The sequence below is a fragment of the Sminthopsis crassicaudata genome, chromosome 1, assembly GCF_048593235.1.
Source record: "Sminthopsis crassicaudata isolate SCR6 chromosome 1, ASM4859323v1, whole genome shotgun sequence".
NCBI classification, from domain to species: Eukaryota; Metazoa; Chordata; class Mammalia; order Dasyuromorphia; family Dasyuridae; genus Sminthopsis; species Sminthopsis crassicaudata.
Genome location: NC_133617.1, coordinates 234,890,503 through 234,914,232, shown reverse-complemented (window position 1 = coordinate 234,914,232; position 23,730 = coordinate 234,890,503). Strand labels below are relative to the sequence as shown.

The window sequence follows — 23,730 nt, the reverse complement described above, 5'->3', positions numbered from 1 at the left end:
CTCAGGGTTGCAAAAATGTGCCTTGTATACCCCATCTTTTCTTTTCCTCCCAGAAGAAAAAACATGTTGGAGGCTTCTCTGTAAGCAAAGGAACCTAATTAGGCACTAGGGATTTTTTCCTGGAATAGAACTTCATAAGGAAATAGGATATAAGTTAAATAACTTGTTCTAGAGCAACTATAAAACCTGTTTTTAGTTATACTCTAATAAAAACTGATTTGTAATTCCAACTGTAAATGTGAGACAATCAGCCCAAGCCATATTGTTTACATGGTACTGTATTTGACTTTACAGAATTTCATGTTTAGCATTATTACTTGTAAATTCTAGGATAGTCAAAACTTTAGGATAAACTGTGAAAAAGAAGCTACACCAAAGTGGTTTCTTTCAATTCATTTTCAGATTAGAATAGAATAGAAAAAGGTAAAACTTAAGTGCTCCCAGATATGTATTTACTATTCTAGCTTTTCATCCCATCCTTGATTGTTTGAAAGGAAAGGAGGTAAAGCCACTTGACACAAAATATAGTAGAAAACTAATATCCACAGGGTCAAATGATCTCACCATTAGGGTATAGTATAAGCGCTGGTACTAAACTCACACCAGCTGATAGCAAGATTATAATGCAAATTAAGATATTAGATGATAGCAGGGGCATTCAACAGGGATAAAATCTGGAAACTGTAAAACATTTATGCAGTTGTTCAGTTGTGTCTGACTCTTTTAAGACCACTGTCCATGGGGTTTTCTTGGCAAAGATACTGAAGTGGTTTGCCATTTCTTTTTCCAGTGGATTAAGGCAAACACAAGTTAACTGACTTGCTCAAAATCATACAGCCAGTAAGTTTTTACAGACAAATTTGAACTCGGGTCTTCCTGATTCCAGGCCCAAAGCTTTATCCACTTTGTCACTTAGCTACTTCTGTTTGCTTTCTGTTTATAATTTGAAGGACTGCATAATTATATTATAATCTAAAATGATTAGTAAGAAAACAAAGCAAAATTTGAGAAGAAAAAAATTCACTTCCAAAAAACTCATTCATTACATTTGTAAATAAGTAAAAGAACATTGTACCAAAAGTCAGGAGACAGGAGACAGTGGCATTAAGACTAATGCACTTCTGTTACAAACTAGTCATATGATCATGGGCAGGTAAAACTTTGTGCTAATTTTCCTTATATGTAAGATGAAGAAATTGGATCAATTTTTTTCCTACTCAAAAATTATAGGTGATAATAAGAAAAATAAAATGCCATTTTTTTATACAAAAAATACTGATATTATATTACATATACTTACAAAATCCGTTCCTTTTTCAGCTTGGTTACTTTGATCTGTAAGGCTGAAAAAAGTAAGAAAAAAAAGAACAGCTGTAATTTACTGATATAGTTCACAACTTCCATCTAGTAGTTGAATAACCATAATGTTAATTAGAAGGAAATGCATTTCCTCTAAAATCTATTATGCTTACTTTTAAAATGGAATAATATTTTATTTTTCCCCCAATTACATGTAAAAATTTTCAACATTTATTTTTTATAATTCTAATTTCAAAATTCTCTCCCTCTCTTTTCCCACTCATTGAGAAGGCAAACAATCTTATATTATACTAATGTCACTGAGTAAATTTTTCCTTTCAGTACATGACATGAAAATCTTATGGGTTTAAAAAAAAAAAAAAAGGCCTCCTTAAGTGAGAAATTTACTCTTAGTAGAAGTTTCAGGCTTAATGATTTTAAGTTTTGTGTACCTATACATACGCATACATATATCCATGTTCTATGAATCATTTGTGTTAAGCATGATTTCTCTCACAGCATCAACTCCAGGATTTACAAATTCTATTTTTCATTTTTCCAACACAAAGTTACTTAATCAAGTTCTTTCACCTAAGATTCACATCTTAATAAGCTTCTTTTTATATATTTATAATTTTATTAATGAGAATTGAAGCAAATACATAGTTTGGTATATGAAAAGAACAGAGATCTGCTTTGGCCAGAAATTCTGAGGCTCTTTCTCTCCCAGGTTTATATATTTATTTAGATTTTTTTTTTTTTACTAGATGAAAGAAGAGATTCTTTGCTTCAATTGGCTACCTACCCTTAATTACTGAAGACCTTAGCTTAAAAAAGGCCAAGGTCTCCCATTGCATCCAGAGCCATCTCTAGTCATCCTGATCTATATCTGGCCACTGGACTCAGATGGTTCTGGAAGGGAAAGTGAGGTAGGTGACCTTGTACAATCCTCCCTCACTTAAATTCAATTCCCTTGCATGTCATGGCATCACCTCCCTGATGTCATGGTCCTCTTTAAGAATGAAGGACAAACAACAAATAGTCTGGTCTTAGTTTTTAAGAATGAATTATGTTGATAGTGAGAGGAATTGAAGGGAAAAACAAAGGTATTAAGTTTCCTAACTCCAACTGTGTAACTTTTTTTTATATATAATTTTCCTTTTTTTAAAAAATAGTTTTCATATACTGTTTGGCCTCAGAAAGTAGAATTAGCACCAATGGATGGAACTATAAGGAGGCAGTTTTCCTTTATTATATAAGGAAACAGTTTCTAACAGCTATGGCTATTAAAAAATGAAACAGATTGCCTCAAGGAATAATGAGTTTGCCCTTGTTAAAGTTCTTCACAAAGAGGCTAAATAATTTAGACACATATTGTGGATGCTGTGTTTAAAAAAAAAGTTACCATTTAGGCATGAATGGGTGGTGGGATCAGACTAAATGATCTCTCAGGTCTCTTCTGCCTTTATGATTCTTCTTAAATTATTACTTTAGAAAAGTTTTTCATGGCATGAATGCACATAAAATAGCATCATCAATACAGCTAACAAAAAGTAGTTATTCAATCTTTTAAATTCTTTATCTTAGAAATAAGGTTTCCCACTGCCACTCTCATCACTGACTGATGTTAAAATAGCATAATCAATAACCTAAATGGAGTTTTTATTTGCTTTGGAATTTTTGGAGACCAGATCTAATTTTCATCCAGGCTAGAAGCAAAATGGTCACAAGCCTATCCCACTGCTGATTATCATGGAAACTTTGACTTGTTGTTTTCTGACCCTTGAACAGTATAGTATGGTAGCTCCCTATTCCAAAGGGAATACTCTCTTGACGGCAGACTTAGTGTAGATATAAACCAATTAATCTTAGCCCTGTTGCAGCTCAGAACTTCTAACCTCAAGAAATCCACCAACCTCATTGCTCCCACCAACAACCCTAACCATTGCAGGTGTGCACACCCAGCTGATTCCCCACTTCCTATTTGCATCCAAACTCTTCTATCTTGCCTTAATAATTTTATATTGTTGGCCAACAACAGGTCCAAAGCCAAGCTCTACTTGGTGATTATTTGGGCCCTGATAGGCTTAGAGTGAATGTAAATAAATAGCAATTGTTTCTGTTTTGGCCAGAAACCTAGATTGATTTTTTTTAATTTTGAACTGGGTAAAAGGGACCATTCTCTGCCTCATTTCTTACCTAGTCTTAATCACTACCTGGGTATTGCCTCAGTCAAACCGAGACCTTAACAGGTCTTTAGTTTAAAAAGGCCAAGGTCTCTCACTGTACCCAGGGCCATCATCATAATTTATATCTTGCCATTGGAACCAAGTTGTTTTGAAGGGGAAAGTGAGGCAGGTGACTTTGCACAGCCCTCTTTCATTTAAAAAAGTCATGACTTGTAAGTCATGGCATCAGTTCCACAAAATCATGGTCCTCTTCAAGAAAAAAAGGACAAATGAGTAATTTTTTTAAATCCTTTTAATTTATTTTTCACCCTGGTAGTAGTATGGAAATAAAGTATATTTCACAGAGACACTAATATAGAGATTTCTCTACGTTTTTCTGGTGCTCCAGAATATCAACAATTTATCTTTTCTTCTCCATTTTTTTTGGGGGGGAGGGGAGGCAATGGAGTTAAGTGACTTGCCCAGGGTCATACAGTTAGTATCAATTTCTGAGACCAGATTTGAATTCCAGAGCCTGTGCTGTATTCACTCTTCCTCCTAGCTGCCACTAAAAATTTGTTGTTAATTTGTGAAATTTAATCGTGTGGAAAAATAACATCCTTGAAAACAAGATTAATGGTACACTCTTGGCTATAATACTCTTTCAGAAGGTAGACTGAATTACCACTCAGAGATAACATATATCTCTTTTACCCTTTTTTGCTTGTTCTCCATAATGAAGAAAAATTTTATGAATTAAAGATATTTTTTCTTGTTAATTAGGTAATAATGAAAAACTCATTAAACCATTCAAATAAGGGGCTTTACACCTAACTCATTTAATTTCAAAAAACCACTAACAACACAAGACCTTGTTAGAACAACATTTGAAGTTAGCAATTTTTTTTCTCACTTTTTCTCTTCCAAAGAATGATAACATGAAAGTTTACTTGTTGACAAGATTTCCTAGGCTTTTTGTTTTGGCTGACCCTCTGAAATTCAGGCTTGCATTTAAAAAAGGAAGGTGGAGCCAAAGATAAAATGGATTCATGCCACAGACCATTTTTAAAAAGAAGGTAACAATGAAATACAAAATTCTGCATAGACTTCAAAAGAAAATTCTTGGGAAATATAGAAAGACTACTCTTTTATCTTATAAGCACTCAACACCTGTGAGACATTTGTTCTGTCATGCAGATCCAGTGGAGAAACAGAGGTTTGTGTTTTTTTTTTTTTTTTTTTTTTTTAAGTGCTCACTATTCATCAAGTCAATTAGGCATCTGCAATTAGAACCCCTATAAAGTGTACTTTAATCCTGCTCCACACCCATCGGAAGGAATGAGGCTGTACAACAATGCAGCTCTTGTATGAACAGGCATTCTGTTCAACCAAGTATTTGGAATTGTAACAGTGGCAACCTGAGCCATCAGTTCAAGAGGCACTGCTTAAAAGGCCAAACATCATACTACAAGTAACACTATCCTCACTTGCATCTGAACTTAGGAGCAACTGAACTGATTGTATTAGGTAAATATATGTATACTTAAAATACAAGCAAATTAAATTTAAATAAAAATCTAGCAATGTAGCAGGAAATATATTTCAAAAAAGAAAAATGGTAAGAATTTGAACCTAATTCATATTTTCATACTCACTATATTGCCCCCAAAATATTTAAGTGAACTGAATAAATTAAAATCCCTTGATTACAAGATAAGGTGTATATACATGGCACATTTAAAAAGATCGACGGTTCCCCAAATATCAAAAAAGTGAATAAAATCACTCTCCTTTTAATAACAGATTAATGTAGAACAGATCATCTCCTTTGACTTTGAAGATTAATACTGTTGCTCATGTTCTCTTGGTGGATAGAAATTTCAAAGTTAAAAAATTTTAATCCATATTATTTACCATATTTATCACATCAATTTATATTTTAATTATAAATAATTGTGTTTCATCTATGTAAACTATGTGAATCAAAACTAAGTGTATCATGTCTATATAGTCCCATTTTCATTTTAAAGCCAGTAGGTTCAAAAACATGATATAAAATATTTGTTCTGTTTTCTAAGACCTCCTGAACATACTTGCAAGCTGTGGAAAATACCTTTACTGAGATATAAAAGCACACCTGAATTGAGAACCCAGAAAATATATATTTTTAACAATAATGAATCTAGGAAATAAAATTGTCTAATTCTAATTCATCATTAATGTATCTTATACCTGAAAGTAATTAGAAAAATAAGAATAATATAGAAAGGAAGCAAAATCAATTCAAGATTTCTGAAAGATTATTCATCAAGAAAAATAAGGAAACTTTAAACATAATTTCTATCAACTCTGAAAAAATTAAAATCTTTATGAGACATTTTTAAAACACACAAGTTAAATAAATCATAATATTCTGCATTGTATTTATACTTGCCTGATATCTGCTTGAATAAAATTATAAAACACGTTGTGGGTATTTTTTTTAGTATGAAATAATTTATCTAAAGATCCTAAACAATAACTAATGAAAATTTGTTTTCAGTTCCTATGAACATATATGGGATTAAAAACAATCTTTAAGAGAAAAGCTCCAACCACAATTACACTGTGAAATCATACACTAAAATAACATATATATAACGCTTGACCAAATTTTGCCTTTGGATACATATGATAAGATGTTTGGGTACATGTAAATATTTATCTGTAGATAGAATATTCAAGTGAAAATGTCATTTTCTTCAGGTACCACCATTCATAAAAACTTGGTTTTTGCTGACACCCAGATTTAAAAGAAATGAGTCAATTTTCATCTCTATTTCTAAACCTCAAACAAATATAGTCTAGGCAAGTCCTTGTTTGATGTCTCAGAAATAGTCTCATATACTGGTTCTATAAGAGGATCCCCACCTTCTTAAAAAATTAACTATCCTTCAGGCATGTCTTTGATGTTATCACACAAAGGATCTAATTTTACACAAAAATTAAAAAGGAAACACTGACAAAGGGTTGAACATGGGGGGGGGGAGGGGGAAAGTCTGCCTATTGGTAAATTTGCCTGAATCCACCCAAAAGTATGTTTTTAAATGACCTTTAAGTTATCATTAAAAAAAAATTTTAAATGCCATCAAATAAATGGGGAAAGGATATTTCGTACATTAAGCTGCAAAATTTTTCCCCTTCTCTTTATTATGTACAGCAAGCAAAGAAACCATGAATTGCCAAATTGCTCTCCCTTGGAAATTTTCTGTATAAACTCAATTAAGATGGTACTATGGCTGGTTAGAGAATATTTGTAGCAATTATATAATTTATTACCATTCAGATACAAAAAAGCAGGCTATATTATAAAGAATTATACTGCTATTTTTCCCTCAAGAGACTGTCACATTCCTTAAAAGGGAAGTTCTTAGAAGATAAGGCATCTGAAAGAATGTAATTTTAAAAAGGGGGGGAAGGGGGCAGCTAGGTGACCCAGTCATTAGAGCACCAGCCCAGAATTCGGGAGGATCCGAATTCAAATCTGGTCTCAGACACTTAACACTTCCTAGCTGTGTGACCCTGAGCAAGTCACTTAACCCCAGCCTCAGAAAAAGGGAAAAAAAAAAAAAAGCAATGCTATTGAAAAATTATAAACATCAAGTCAAGAATCTGAAAAACTAGTTTTAAGCAAAAGTTATCTTGAGTTTATCTAGATAAAGTATCCTTAGGTTTGCTGGTTTCTAATGGACATTAAAAAAATAAATAAATAAACAAAAAACCCAACAAAATTATTTAAGAAAATGTACCAAGTACCACAGGGTCTCTAATAGGTAATAAATACAAAGCTCTTAAAGCTAGTTAAGCTATAAAGGTAAGAGTAATTGATGAATATTTCAAAATATACTACTGTTTGGTAAAATGCTAATTTTTCTTTAAAAGATGTTCATGGAAACATGAGATTATTTAAAATATTTAGTGTCATTAATGAAGGAAAAAAAGGAAACAAGCATTTATTAAGCAGCTATGTGCCAGGCACTGTGCTTTATAGATATTAACCCATTTGATCTTCCCAACAATCTTGGGAGGTAGATACGATTATTATCCCCATTTTATAGTTGTGGAAACTAATTTGCCCAGGGTCACCTAGCTAATAACTAAGGCTAGATCTGAATCTTTTTGATTTTCTGACTGTTTTAAACCACGCTACATAATTTAAGAGGTAACCTTTGTTTCACTTCAAAATCACAAAGGAATACAAAGTTTTAAAAATATATATTATCACTACTGTAGTTTAAATTTCATGCTGCTCTACTTCATTTATCCACATTTAATTGTAGCCACAATTAAGTATACTCTAGAAAAGCTTCTCAAGAATGGAAGGGAGGATCATTATACACTTCAACAACAATACTATATGAGATCAATTCTGATGGAAGTGGCTCTCTTCAACAATGAGAGGATCCAAATCAGTTCCAATTGATCAGTAATGAACAGAACCAGCTACACCCAGTGAAAGAACACTGGGAAATGAGTGTGGACCACAACATAGCATTTACACTCTTTGTGTTATTGTTTGCTTGCATTTTTTTTTCCCCAAGTTATTTTTACCTTCTTTCTAAATCCAATCTTTCTTGTGCAGCGAGATAACTGTATAAATGTGTGTGTATATATATTTAACATATACTTTAACATATTTAACATGTATGGGACTACCAGCCATCTAGGGGAGGGGGTGAAGGGAAGAAGGGGAAAAGTTGGAACAAAAGTTTTTGCAAGGGTCAATGTTGAAAAATTACCCATGTATATGTTTTGTCAAAAAAAAGCTATTTAAAAAAAAAAAAAAAAAAGAATGGAAGGAAAGTAGAGGTTGGGAGGTGGGTACAGTTATTTGGTAGACCTGAAAGTTACTTCTTTATGTTAATAGCCTTACCAAATGTCTGTTTAGCCTAAACTTAAAATGAAAAATATTTTCACACACACACACACACACACACACACACACACACACACTCTCTCTCTCTCTCTCTCTCTCTCTCTCTCTCTCTCTCTCTCTCTCTCTCTCTCTCTCTCTCTCTCTCTCTCTCTCTTTCTCTCTCTCTCTCTCTCTCTCTCACTCCTGGAGCTTCTCCATTTTTCTTCACTGATCTTCTGGATCTCTCTCTCAGAACTTTTAACTAATGCATTCCTCAATCTCAAGTATCTTACATTATTTACCAAAGCAAGAAAGGGACACATGACATGACTTTCATTTCAGATGCAGAAAAACGATTTAAAGTTAATTCATTAACTATCAAGGAAATATGGCAAGTCAATTTTTTAAAAGCAAGCAAAATAGTATCAATGCCACTTTTCAACTTTATTTAACATGTTGTTATTGATATTACCTAAAATTTCAAAGGAATTATGAAATCTAATAAAATACATAATTCTAATTATATTATCTGTGAGCATATATTCATTTAGGAAGTTTAAAAAGTGAAATTTAACTTTTAAAGGCAAATTATTAACAATTTTAAAAGTCACTATCTAGAATGATAGTACATTTCTCATGAAACATTTTCCAATAAAAAGTAATTCCAATGAAGCTAAAATTCACTGAAAAATCCAAGTTAAAAATAATTTAAGAATAATGTTGGAGCTTGTAATAATAGTAGCCTTGGCATCTCATCAAGTTATTTTACAGTTGAAGGTATGCCATCATGAGGTCCTTAAAATAACTAAATGACTTGGGGCAGGCTCTAAAATTTGTTGATTTTATAATGAATTCCATGTTATAATGGCTCAGGTTTTAATGATATTCCACTAATAAATGCATTATAATCTAAGAATTTAGAGCTAGATGGGACAATGTAGTCTATTCACACTACTAACAAACATTCATTAATACACTTGTGGTTGTTTGTAGACCAAAGCTAACTTATGGAGTACAAATGGTCAACTGAAAAATTGATCTTCAAAATAATCAGATCTCTGTAGCATTCAAAAAGTAAGGGCTTGACTTAGGCAATATTCATTTCTCTTTATCTTATATGTATCTTTATAACAACATTGCTTTAAAAAGGAAAGACAAAATTGAAAAAAAAAAAAAAAAAAACTTACTTTGTACTTCCTTGTCATGACACTCCTTCAGTTTTGTCCAGAGGTCTTTAAAATCACTTCCTATTTCTGAAGAATTGGGACTACCACAACTACTTGCAGGAACATTCATCTTGTTCTCTTTGGTCCCAATCTTCTGCTTACCTGTTCTCTCCTCACCTTGCTGTTACATTACATAGTTATAAAGTTGTTTCTGTGAAGAGAGTTGTGACAGCTGTGGTGAGACATGACAAAATTGGTAAAGTCATTACAACACTTTAGCAATGTGTGACTTGCAGTTACAAATGAAAAATAATTACATGGGTTTTGTTTGAATGTGTTAAATTTATATACAAATGATCACCCTATAAGTGAGAGAAGGTGGATATAGGTGGGATGACACCACAGCTCCAGAAATTTAATCTTGAATTAAATTTAAATGATTTTCAGGTAATCATCAATTTCTTTTCATAAGAAAAGAACTTTTGTAGAAGTTATGCTAAATCAAAGACATTTTGAATAAAAGATTATAAGTCACAAATGGCCAATATACATTTGATTATATTCTTCTTTTTTTTTAATCTTATCCAATCGACTTCTCCTTAGTACAAAGGAAGTGGCTATTCTCATATTCAGGATTGATATATATAAACATTGGAGAGAAATCTGGACACATCCTAAGAAAAAACTGAATTAGGGGGACAGTCAGCATAGCATATAGATATATATGTAAATATATATCTATATGTATATATATATAGACACTGATTACATTTATACATAACACAAAAACACACATATACACATAATAGTAACTTTTAAAAATAGTACTTTTAAGGTTTACAAAGAGCTTTGTCTTTTTGTCTAGCTTTACAAAAAGCTAGAAAGGAAGATTCCTATACTATTTTCAGTTTTACCGATAAGGAAACCTATACTCAGTAAAGACACTTCTTGTCTTCTTTACACAGTTACCAAGTATCAGACATAGCTTTTACATTCAGATCTTTCTGACTATAAAAAGTCATCACACCTGACAGAGAAACTGTTCCTAAGTTAAAGTTATATTGCCACTTCAGTTATGATTGCCTTTTCTGTTCATAAAACAGGAGAACACAAGAGACAGAAACTGACTATACAGGGATCAAATACATATGAAACAATGAAAGACTATCCAAATAAGTACATTAACAAAGAATTTTAAAGATGGTAATGTTTAGAGGAATAGTAAAGTTATATTTCTCTGTCAAGACTAATAAATATTTTTAATTATCAGTTACCAAATTGGAAAAGATAATCAAGTAAATCAAATAAATACTATGAACACTATGAATGAGTCACCATTAAAACATTACATACATAAGAAACTTATTGATAATTTGCCAACTCTCATTTTAGTGTTTCAACATCATCCCCTATAAGAAACCCCTTACCACAGGTGAACAAGAAACTGATGAGTCATTAACTGACTCAAATTAACTGAGATGAAATCTTCCCATAAAGTAGATGGCCAATCAAGGAATTTAAGCAAAGTTTACATTTGAAAGAAGAAAACAAGTATACCTACAAATATATATATATATAGTCTAAATATAAAGTGAATAAATACAAATATATGCAAAGTAGTTTGGGAAGGAAGACAGAAGAAATTGGGTTAATTATAAGAGCTGCATGATAGTGCCTGAGCAAGAGAAGTACTCTATTTGATGGAGTGCATTCTGGGCATGTGGGACAAAAGGTGAGGAGGGCCTGGACTATGATGATGGCTGTGTGAGTAGTGAGAAGGCATTGTATATGAGATGTTGTTTGAATGTATTAGATAAGGGAGAGTGAGAAGTTCAAGGTAGTGCCAAAGTTCTAAATCTGTGAGAATGGAAAGATGGTAATACCTTGAATAGATAAGGGAAATCTAGAAGAGGGCAGGATTTAAGGGGAAAGATGAATTCAGTTTTAGATATGCTCAATTTAAGATGTCTCTGGGGGCATCTAGTCTGAAACATCCAAAAGGTGACATGGGATTAAAAGTCAGAGGAGAGATAGAGACTGATTCTGTATAGATGTGGAGGTCATGGGCAAAGAAATGTTCGTTAAACTCAAGGCTACTGAGAGTGTAGAGTGAAAAAACAAAGAAATTTAGGACAGAACCTTAGAGAATATCCACCATAGAAGGCACGATGAGGATTATGACCCAGCAAAAGAGACAGAGGAATGGTCAGTTAACAAAGCTTAAGCAGATTGTCCTAACCATTGAGCCAAGCATTGAAGACATAGACGAAAAAGAAAAATCTCTGCTTAAGGAGTCCATTAATGTCAAATACAACAGAGGTACAGAAGGATAAGGACTAAGAAAGGAATGCCAGATTTGGTGATTAAGAGCTCAATGGAAATTTTAGAGAGCAATTTCAATTGAGTGAAGGATTATGAAGTAAAGAGTTGAGGAGTGAGAGGAGAAAAAAGCGGAGAGTAGAGAAAAAAGAGAAAGAGGACAGTTTTTACAAGGAATTTAGGTAAAGATGTCAGGTGAGGTACACAAAAGTTTGAGGGGAAAAGAAGGGTATAGTGAAGAGTTTTTTCAGGATGATTCTTTAGAATGTTTGAAGATGGTAAGGAAGAATTAAGTAGAAATAGAGGAGACACTGGAGATCAAGGATATCTACTAGAAAAGAAGAGATGGGGTCAAGTGCACAGGAAGAATATTTAAGTCTTGGCAATAAGGGCCATCTCTCTGCCAGAAACGGAGGGGGAAGGAAAGGAGGAGAGAATGGGAGGTGATAGCAACGGATTTTAAGAAGGGAAAAACAAGAGTTCAAGTTGAACAGTCTCTTTTCTTAATGAAAAAAAAAGTCATTAGTTGAGAAAGAGGGGAAGGTATAAAAGGTTTGAGAAGGGGAAAAGTTTGAAATAGCTACTGTGTATAATGAAAAAAGGAATCAATTAAGAAGGAACAAAAGTACTGCCTTGTTACAGTGAGGGTCCAGTTGAAATTAGTTAATGATAATGCAATATAGTCAGCATAGGTGAAAAAGACTGGTGTTCAGCACCTCCTCAATGGGAACAGAAGAGCTAGATGACAGGAAGAATCCAGGGCTAATGTCTGTCAAAATGAGGAGCAATAGAACAAGGGGAAGGCAAGGGTGATTGGCAATAGGACTAGGTAAAGGGTCAAGGGCAATCAAAAACAGAACAGTGTATGATTAACTATGGGATAAAGATTGCAAAGGCAGAAAAATTAAACCAGAGTAAACAGCCTGAGAAAATATTGAGGGATAGAAGTACTGAAGGAGAATAATTTTGGATATTTTAAAGGTGAATACATTTAAGAAGGATGGAGGTATATGGAGTATGGTCAGAACGGACGTCAAAGGTTCTAATTCAGGAAGTGGACTATATAAGCATAAAAGTGAGTTCTAGTTTGTGATTCATCCCTATATGTGACTCAGGTATAGAAGTGAAGAATTGGGAGAATGATTATTCAAGTCCCCTAGTATAAGAAGAGTTGGGAAAGAAAGGAATTTTGGGTTTTTTGGCAAAGCAATCAAATTGACTTGCCCAAGGCCACACAGTGTCAAGTGTCTAAAGCTGGATTTGAACTCAAGTCCTCCTCATTCCAAAGCCTGTACTCTACTTTGACATCTAGCTGCTCCTAGGAAATTAATATTATGAACCAGGCACCAAAACTAGCCAAAAAAGAAGGGGAGCATGACCTGGGAGAATCATCATGATATAGCAACTAAAATGTGGATTCTGTAAAATGTTCAAAGGCAAGAAAAAATAGAAAAAAAAATTGATAATCTAACAGGAAGAAAAAAAAATGTATACCAAAACACTAAAAAATAGAAAAAAACTGATAGTCTCAACAGGAAAAAACAAACAAACAAACAAAATGTATACCAAAACACTAAATAAGCTGTCAGATCTAATTCTCTACAACACAAAGTCTATACTAGGCATTTGATGGAGACTAATATTTACAAAGTATCTCTAAAAGATACAACATATCTTTAAGGTAAGAGAACTGAAAAGATAAACTGTGAAACAATACTTTATTTAATAAAGCCTGGGCTTTCAAAAAGGAGAAACTGTCACAAGAGATAAAACTTTACTGTAGTAGCCTAGAATGGGTAGAAATTCCTAAAGAGTTATTTATTTTATAAGAATCCTACAGAGAAGACATAATTATGTGCTCTTCTCTCCAACATAGCATATTTTATTTTCACAAAATTCTAAAATACTTTAAAGCCCCATGTTTCCTTTCAGCTCTAAAATTTATGATCCTATGAACTTATATAGAAATTCTAACTTGCAGTGAACCATTCCTATCCTGAATTTCTATAGCATTTACCTAATCAAATTATTTTAGGTATAACATGTGATGCCTCTTTCCCAACTAAATTTTAAATTCCTCATGGGACTGTGTCTAATACTTTTGTATTTCCTAGCACTATGCTAAGCTATTACCTTGAGATTAAAATTATTTATGAACTTTATAAATTTAGCTTACATGTTAATGAGGCAAAGATGAAAGATAAGATAATGTGATAGATAAGACAATAGATAATAACAATTTGTGTATATATTTACCCCATGCCTTGCACTCAAGAGGCAAGTATGATGTAATGAAGAGTTGCTAATACTTGGAGTTAGGAGAGCTGTGTTCTATTTCAGCTCCAACATTTTACTAGTTGAGTCAATTTACTCATCTATAAAATAGGGATCAGAGTTTCATTGAGTTGGGGACAGATGGGATCTTTGAGGTTATCTAATCTAACACCCTCATGTAATTACTGAGGGTAATTAAATTCAAAGAAGTGATATATTCAAGATCACACAGCATTTGAAATTCACCTTCTCTGACAGATACAGCATTATTTCTACTGTAAATAGTTAATTACTTTGCAGGGTTGTTTTTGATAAAGGGCTTTTATAAATCATGTGTATACATTAACACACATATATAGAGTACTTGATAAACCATATATGTGTGTGTGTATGTATACACACATATACACAAACAAAAGTTTGAAATTTCAGCTCTGTTGGTTAGTAGCTATGTATATTCAGAGCTGTTTCTTCTTCCAGGTCTAGACTTATTAATTTTAAAAATGAGAATTTTAAAACACTAAATCTCATATGGAAGATCTAGAGAAAATGCTAAAAAAAAAAATTGTAGACTGATCTCTTTTGAGTTCTGAGTCTCTTAGGTAAAGAAAACTTTACAGATGTGGCACCTGAGTGAAATGAACCTTGAAAGATGTAAACAAGAAATCTATAAATTCTTGTATTCTTGACATGGGGGGGAAGTTTATGCCTAAAGCTTGCTGGAGCATTTAAACCTGAGTAAATGGGAGTAAAATTAAGGTAGTTTGGAATCAGATTCATGATTTAAATTCTTTAAATAATAAGTAAATCAGTTTGTATTGTGTCCTACAAGCAAAAGGGGAATGACCAATGCATGAGGAAAGTCATTTTAGCAATGGATATATTAAAGGGGTGAAAGACTGAAGGCAGGAAGATTAGTTAAGATGGGGGAAGGGTAGCCTTGAACTAAGGCAGTAGCAATTTGTGTGGTTAGGGAGAGGAACTATTCTTGGAGATACTGCTTAAAGCAGAATCTATAGGACTTGGCAACTAATTAGAAAAAGCAGTTCTAAGTCAGTCAGGATCTGGAGATCAGTTTAGGACATTTGAAATCCACCAGAGCTGAAAATATTTTTGCAAAAGTCTTTTCAGTTTAATTTAAAACTACAAATAAGGTTTTTTGCACTAGACTCAGGGCAAAAATGCAGAGCTGGATATAGATATAGATAGGGGACTTAGCTTACTGAATTGAAACTGTGCTATTGGAAGGAGAGAGAGAGGGAAAAGGAGAGAGAAAAGGAAAGGAGAGAAGGAAGAGAAAGAAGAGAGAAGAGGGGAAGAGTAAAGAAGGGAATGGAAGAAAAGTGGAAAGGGGTAGAGAAGGGGAAAAAGGAGAAAGAAAGAGAGGATAGAGAAGGAGAAGAGAACAGAAGGAGAAGAAAAAGGAGAGGAAAGAAGAGAAAGAAAAGAGAAAAGAGGGGGAAATAGAGAAAAGAATGGAAGAAAAATGGGAAGGGAAGAGAAAGGGGAAGGAAGGGAAAGAAAACAGGAAAGAAGAAGGGAAGAGAAGGGGAAGAATAGAGAAGAGATGGAAGAGAAGTGGGAAGGAAGAAAAGAAGAAAAAGAAGAGATGGGGAAGGAGAAAGAAGGGAAGAGGAAAAGAGTAGAGAAAAGGTATGGAAGAGAAAGGAAAGAGGAAAGAGAGAAAAGAGAAAGAGGGAAGAGTAGAGAAAAGGGATGGAAGAGAAGTGGGAGGGGAAAGAGAAAAAGGATAAGAGGGAAGAGAAAAGATGGAGCAAGGAGAAGGGGAAGAGAAGGAAGGGAAAGAGAAGAAGGAAGAAGTGCAGAGAAAGGAAAGAGAAGGGAATCTACACAGGAAAACAGAAAAAAAAAAAAAAAAAAAAAAAAAAAGCAATTCTCTACGGAAAACGGTCTCAAGATAGACTATCTTTATCCTAAACTTTGCATTGTCCGCACTCAGGCTGGCAGCAGGCGCGAGAGCACGCAAGGACAGGGACTGCGTGGGACCCAGGCTCGGATTCCTGGGACATTTCAGCGCTTGGTCGGTATGAGCCTCTCCATTCACCGAAGAGGCGGCGGCTCGCTAGCTGCTAGTCTCAGGGAGGTACCAGCGGGCGGGCTTCGGCGCCCCAGCGCGCAGCCAGACGCGGAGAGAAGCGGACCGGAGGAATGTTACCGTCTCTCCCTGAAGGAGACCGCACACCAGGGGGCGGGGCCAGACCCTGCTCTCTCCGGCCTCAGTTTCCTCAACGGGAAAACGAAGGCGTAGGAACAGGGGGTGGACTCTATGTGGTCGTTTCCCACCTTTACAACACTCACCACCCCTTCCACCCCAGCACGCTCCCGCTCCCTCCCAATCCCGACTCAAAACTTACCCCTTCGCGCGCTCTTGGGGGGTGGGAGGGGTAAGGAGGGAAGGATCGCTCACAGCACGACCGGAAGAGAAGGGAAGTCCGGGAAAAAGGGATCGAAACACCGGGGACACGCGAGGTAGCCAGACTCCACGCAAACGTCTCTGGGCGCCTGCCGGCCTAGGAAGGAGTTCCAATACAAGAGGAGAGCCCCTCCGGGCGCTGGAGTGAGACCCCCCCCTCCCCCGGCGTCCGAGCCCGGCCAGCGGAACCTCGGCCCTGGGGCCAGCCCGCGCTTTTGGGGGAAGGGGAAGGGGAGGGGAAGAGGAGGAGGGAAAGACTGCCGGTACAAGCTGCTAAGAGCCGGCTAGGGCCAGCCCCGCCCCCTCACTGGGGACGCCGCGAGACGTCACGAGGTTGGGCTTCCCCTGTACACCCTTGGTGGCTTAGTTCCCTGAGCACGCGCCAGGCCCCGCCTCTTGGCCCCTCTATAAAAGGGCGTGGCTTGCAAGGAGGCTTCCAGACGAGCTAGTGCTCGGCCCGCAGTACTTTGTCTAGTAGATGCTAACGGTTTGGCTGTGGCGCTTAGTAGCTCGGCTCAGAAGCAGTGCATGGCAGAAGCATTTTGATGATAACCTAGGAGGGAACAGAAAATCCCTTAGAACAGAAGTATTTCCCGCGGAATCGGCAGGAAACTCTCAGGTGTTACATGACTTTGGATTAGAAAAAAATTAAACCCTAAAAAAAAGCTTAACATTTTCTCGATGACCAATCGTTAAACTGGGTAGCATTTCCTACAGTTATGAATTAAACTTTTTTTTTTTTTTTTAAACCGAAGACATTCTGAGGAGGGATGTATGGGCTCCACCCAACTTCCCTAAGAGCTCTGTCACACACACACAAAGATCAAGAGCCCTTGCTTGAGGAGAATTGTAGAATCTTCGAGCTGAAAGAAGCTTTTAAAGTTTACATGTAAAAATGACATTTAAATATCTAGAAGATTTAGGGTTTGTTAAGTGCTTTATGCACATGTTATTTGAGGAAATGGAAGAATGATCCCAGGTGTTTTGATTCCAAATTAAATAAATTAGGTGTTAGGCATTCTGATAAACCCGGAGGATGATAATTTTCAAAATAACAAAACTAGTCTTTATCCTCAAGGAATTTGTGTGTAATGTGAATGTATGTGTGTAAATACATAAATAGATATAATGATAACATTTATATATAGTACATTATTACAAAATATACACAAACCGATGAAGCAGTAGTCCTCAAGCTTTTTAAATAGGGGGCCATTCACTGTCCATCAGACTGTGGGAGGACGGGACTATCTTAAAAACAAAAGCTCACACTCTGTCTCCGCCCCTCAGCCCATTTGCCATAACCCAGCCGGCAGTATAAACTTCTTCAGTAGCCGCATCTGGCTGGAGGGGGGAGGGGAGGGGAGGGGAGGGCGCCGGGAAGTTTGAGAATCCCAGCTATAAAGTAATAAAAAGGGGATAGGGTGGTTATCAGAAAAAACCTCTTGCTACCATAATCTGGAGTGAGTATGAGAAAAAACTCGGGATTCTATAAGGTAGAGGTAAAGAGGGAATTGTTCCAAGCTTTGGGGGGGACAATTTGTAGAAATTCTGTCTTATGTGTGAGGAAGAGCAAAATGGTCAATTTGTAGTGTGAAAGGGATTACTAGCTAAAGCAAAAAGCCAGATTTTAAAGAGTTTTACATTCTTTTTTTTTCAGTGCCCTAAAGATGTTTGAATTCTTTTAGAAAACAATCTGCCAAAATTCAATATATTGATTTACATAAATATGGAGAAAATGAGCCTAATACTAAATAGAAATTTAAGAAGAAATTAATCGCTATATGTTACTGGATACAATTGTTTTAATAATTTTGAGTTGTTTTTTTTTTTTTCATCTTCTGGAACTATTACACCTAAAAATCAGAGAAGAATTAAGTTGTTTAAAAAACCAGAACCCAGTAGAATTTCAACATCTCAAAACCTAATAAATTTTGCTAAGAACAAAATAAATGATTTAAGGAAAACTTGAGAATCTTAAGGAAATTGATATTGTTTTGGAAAGCTAAAAAATTTTAGCTATGGAACTATAATCCTATGCCATGATCCAAAGTATTCATTCATTCACTTTTGGCAAAACTTAAAGTGATTTTAATGTTTTCCACCCACCTTGTATATGAAGAAAGTGCTTTCTGTCTTTAAGAATAACAAAACTTAAGTCAAGGAATATTGACTAAATACTACTTAGTTTGTTCTTTATGGAAAACTTATTTTTGCTAAACTTAAGCAAAGTTGAAAAGTATCAAAACCTTAAGTGCTTTTGAGGACTGGAGTAAAATACCTCCTCCTAAAACTCAGAATTTGAGAATGATAGCTAAAGTTCTTCAGCTTTGTGAATTTTCCTTCTGTGTAATTATAATTAATTCTTGTTTTCTCTTTTATCCTCTTCTCCCCCAATATTCAAGTATACAATATCTCCCTTTATCATTTAGGCAATTGTTCTCTTGGGGACTGAGAAGAGTTGGGAGTTACTGGTACAGTGAAAAAGTCTTATTTAAGCAGTCGGATTTAATACCTGGTGCTTAAAATAAACAATACATATATTTATAAATGTGGGTATGCATGTATATATGAACATATATATATATATATATATATATATATATATATATATATATATATATATATATATATATATACAGAAGATATATTCTGAATTCAGATTGCACAGGGTAAATTTATATCCTTATAATAAATTAATTTTGAATAATCACTTTATCACACTGTATTAACTTCAATTCTTAAAGAGTTCATGATTTTGCCCCATCCTATTCTCCACCCCAACTTTCCCCACCCTTTAAAACATACTGAGGAATTGAAGTAATACCGAGCATTAGGCTTGAAGTCTAGAAGATTTAAATTCAAGTATGGCCTCAGGCATTTAACTATTTCTGGGATGCTGGATAAATCACAACCTTGATATGCCTTAAGGTCCTCAAATGTAAATTGGGGATAATATCCTCTATCTACCTCAGTATCTTTACCAAGAAAATTCCAAATGGGGTGATTAAAAAATAGACAAGACTGAATCAACTAAACTGTTCAGGGTTGGTGGTGAGGATCAAATGAGATATTTATAAAAAGCTTGACAGGGTGTCTAGCATATAGTAGGAACTATATAAATACTAGCTATCATCATCATTATTATTAGACTGCATCCCTCTTTAACTTCATAGATGGTCTAAGCATTATTGGCAAAACAAACAAACAAACAAACAAAAAACTTCTGTCTAGTCTGGTAAAAAAAAAAAAAAGTTCACTTTCAAACTTGGCCTAGCCAGTTGATCCACAATAGATTATGGTCTGTCATCTGCCAGACTTAAAGCTTTTCCAGCTTGAAGAAATCTGCCAGAACTTGTATTCTGCTTTTGCATAGCCTTTGAGAACTCAGGATGCCATCCAGTACATGATGAAGCATCAGAGTAGGACTTCAGTAGAGGAGCTACTAGATTACTAGGGTTTTGTTTCATATTTTAAATCAGGTACCTAGAAGACTATAACCTAAGGGCAAGATAAGAGAAACTAATGAATGCTTTTATCTCCTGACAAAACTATTAGTCCTAAAGTGAGTTAATATACTACTACAATCTCACTATTGCAAACAGAATGTAAAACTAAGGCAAGAGGATAACTACTTGAGGCAGTGAGAAGGAGCTAGAAATAGCTCTAGGATAATGACTGAAGCTGATAGAGATCATCTAGACTACTCATTTTAGAGATGAGAAAACTGAGGCCCATTGTCACATAACTGTTCTATATAACGTTATAAGTGATGATTCAAATTCAGTTTTTCTGACTCCCACTTCATACATTTCTCCCTACTATACTCTTAAACATTGTCTCTCAGGATTTAATGTTATAACAGAGCTATAGAAACAGTGAATAAAGGATAAGGAGTAGAATATAGAAGAATGAACTAGAGGAATAAATTGTTGACACTAGGTTCTCAGTATAGTGTAGCTGTTCAAAAGTTGAATGACTTGCTTCAAAACTCTTTAGAGGCTCCTATTAAACAGACTGGGCAGTCATGTAGGAGGAGAAATAACAAATGATGTTTAGCTGGGGGGCAGGGGGGAAGCCTTCATCTTTGATTTGTTCAGAGCCTTCTGAATACCTCAGGTCTAGTATTATTGGAAAATATGGCAACTCAATAAGACAAATTAATTTGGTTTCAGGGTAACAACTTGTTGGGAATGAGATAGATAAGATTCCTTCATGTTTGGAGGTCTCTTCTAACTCTCAAATTCTGTTATTAAAATTGTCAGTCACAAGAGCACACTATTTCAAGGTTCAGTTCTTTTTTAATATAGTTTATTTATTTACTTTTTTTTGAAGATGATCCTTTAAACTTTACTAACATTCTGCTTGAATTCTATTGTGGCATGGAAGTAACCATGAGTTCTCAAAAGCCACACCATCAAAGCATGTGAATTCTAAATAAGTTCACTAGGCTGAAAAGACTTTGAGAATTTAAATTGAGTGGTAAACTATTGTCAGAGGACTAGCATAGCTGCCTAGTTAAATGTGGATAGTTTCATCACCATCAGATCAATTGCAATAATTAATTTTTAATCTACAGTAACATAGCTATAAAGATATAGAATAGTTGTATCTATGATGGTGGAATGAGAACAATCTCATATATGAACTTATGAGTCCTTAAAATATTGAAGTAAAATTTTAAAAGACAATGTTATCACTTGCTAATTATTATTTTTCATTATTGACTGAGAACTTAAAGTTTTACACACACACAAACAAACACAATTTGTATTCCATGTGCATTATAGGAAATATTCACAGATTTCTTGCTCTCTCAACCCGTTCTAACACAATTTAAGAAAAATTATACCCTGGTTTCAAAAATTGGTCCTTTGCTTTTTCTGATTGAATTATTCAGGCTGAAAGGTTAAGGAAACAATATGTTATTGTCATTCCTAACATATTTTGGGATCAAAATTCAATCAAAATACTTCCTGGGTTTTATTTACTTGTTTCAATTCCTAGTTGCCATACCAGTAGAATTGCTCAATACTGAATGGTGAAATTAAATTACCAACTGCCTAATGAACATCTTAAATTCAAATCTTCTAGATTTCCTTTCAAGTCTCAGCTAAAATCCCACTTTTTAAAAGCAAGAGGCCTTTGCCCCCAGTTTCCCTCAATGCTAGTGCCTTCTCTCTGTTGATTATCCCTAATATACCTTTGTGGTATACTGTTTATACAGAATTATTTGAATATCGTCTCCCTCGTTTGACTATAAGGTCCTTGAAACCAAAGACTATGGATAAAGTGCTTAACCTGGAATCAAGAAAACCTGACTTTAAATCTAGCCTCAGGTACTTACTTATGTGAACAAGTCACTTAGCTTCTGTTTGCCTGGTTTCCTCAACTGAGCTTTCCTCAACAATAAAATGAGTCTAATAAAAGTGCTTACCTTGTGGAGTTGGTAGTCTTACAGGAGATCATAATGCCTAGCATAATTTCTGACACATAAAAGGCACTTTAAATACTTATTCCTTTTCCTTGCCTACTAGGCACTTAGCACAATGCCAGACACACACTAGGTGTTCAAAAAATGCCTGTTGACTGACACATACTAAAAATGTGACTTAAAAATGCTTGTTGACTGACTATTGTATACTATAAGTGGAGATAGTACAGTAAGACATGTATTGGTCATATTCTGTGCTGCTTTATCAAGTATAGTGTCTTAATATTGCTTTAATATTTGAGAACTCAGTAAATATTTGATGATTGAGCAAATATGAAATGTTTATGAAACAAAGATATTATTTCTCTAGCTTGTCCGTTGCAGACATCACTTACAGTGGAATACCCTTCATGCTTGATTTTTACAGAGATAGATGTTACAAATACACAAAAAAGCCCTTTTGCAAGCTTAATGTACCTTTTCAGTTTCTTTTTCATTTTAATAGATAGTTTGAGATGTGTCATTAGGAAGAATCTCTTAAGTAGCTGAAAAATTAATAACTGAAAGTGCTTACTAACCAGAAGCATGCTTATCTATGGCCTCCATTTGTTTACACACTACAGAAATGTTTACATGGTAAGACATAATTAATCAGCCCCTTAGATGTTACTCTGATTTCAGAGGCCCCATTTTGATTAAGTACGAGACTGAATAGAGCTCTCTCAGTCTGGCTGGGGACATTAACAGAGTTCTATGGGATGGTTTCATGGGTACCTCCGTATATAATTTGAACTAATCTTGGATGCTTACTCTACTGAGCTTGTTTATATGAAAATTTTAATTTTTATAAATACAAATGTGTATACACTAATAACGGTAAAAAGAAAAAAAAAATCCTGAACTCCTTTTCTTTCCTTCAAAGGAATTCAAGTTATATTTGATAATTGAGTACAAACTAACAACAAACACTACTGTCTCTACAATTAACAGTTCAAATCAACAAGTCCATGTTAAGTGCTTACTATGTGCCAATCATTTTGCTAAGCAATGGTGATATAAAGAAAGGCAGAAAATATCCCTGTCCTCAAAGAGGTCGTATTCTAAGAAAACGTGTTGGACAAACACTATATACAGAGGATAAATTAGAAATTTTTTTGTTCAATTGTTTTAGTCATGGATAACTCTGAATGATTCTATGACTCTTTATGACTCTAGATCCTGGCAAAGGTTTGCTATTTACTTTCTCAGCTCATTTTACAGATGAGGAAACTGAGGTAAATAGGATTTAAGTGACTTGCTCAGTTATTTGCACATAACTAATAAGTGTCTGAAGCCAGATTTGAATGGAAAAAAGGAGTCATCCTGACTCTAGGCTCCTTTACTCTACCCATTATGCTACCTAGGTTCCCTGAAATTAGAAGTCACTAATGTTAGTGCCTTGTCCTTCCATAAAGGTAAGACACTAGCATTGAGGAAAAGGCTTCTGGCAAGTGGTGGTACTTGAAATATGGCAGGAAATTAAGGAGGTGATGAAGGGGGGAAGTATATGAGGTTGTGGGAGGGGAAAGGAGGAGGAAAGGAACAGGTTAGTGAGTAACCGGAAAGAGGCCAGAAAGTTTAAGAGTGAACTAAATCTGTTAAGCAACATCAGTTTGTTATTCTGCCACAATGAGTCTTGAACTCAGTGGAATGACAGACTAGCTGGTATTATTAGAGCAGAAGCCTTCTAGGGAGTGGAGTTA

General features: G+C 34.9%; 1 protein-coding gene across 2 annotated transcripts in view; it reads right to left on the bottom strand.

The window, feature by feature from the left end:
• Window positions 1–23,730, bottom strand: part of RBBP8 (RB binding protein 8, endonuclease) — a 109,717-nt gene that overhangs the window by 69,793 nt on the left and 16,194 nt on the right. The window contains exons 2-4 of one of the 2 annotated variants that reach the window (XM_074276522.1): window positions 16,496–17,107; window positions 9,549–9,738; window positions 1,301–1,343 (exon numbers count right to left, since the gene is read on the bottom strand). The exons of the other annotated variant lie outside the window; for it this stretch is intronic. Of the exons in view, the coding sequence (XP_074132623.1) occupies window positions 1,301–1,343; window positions 9,549–9,657 (152 nt within the window). The 5' untranslated portion in view covers window positions 9,658–9,738; window positions 16,496–17,107. The remainder of the gene's footprint in view (window positions 1–1,300; window positions 1,344–9,548; window positions 9,739–16,495; window positions 17,108–23,730) is intronic. 2 annotated transcript variants of the gene reach the window in all.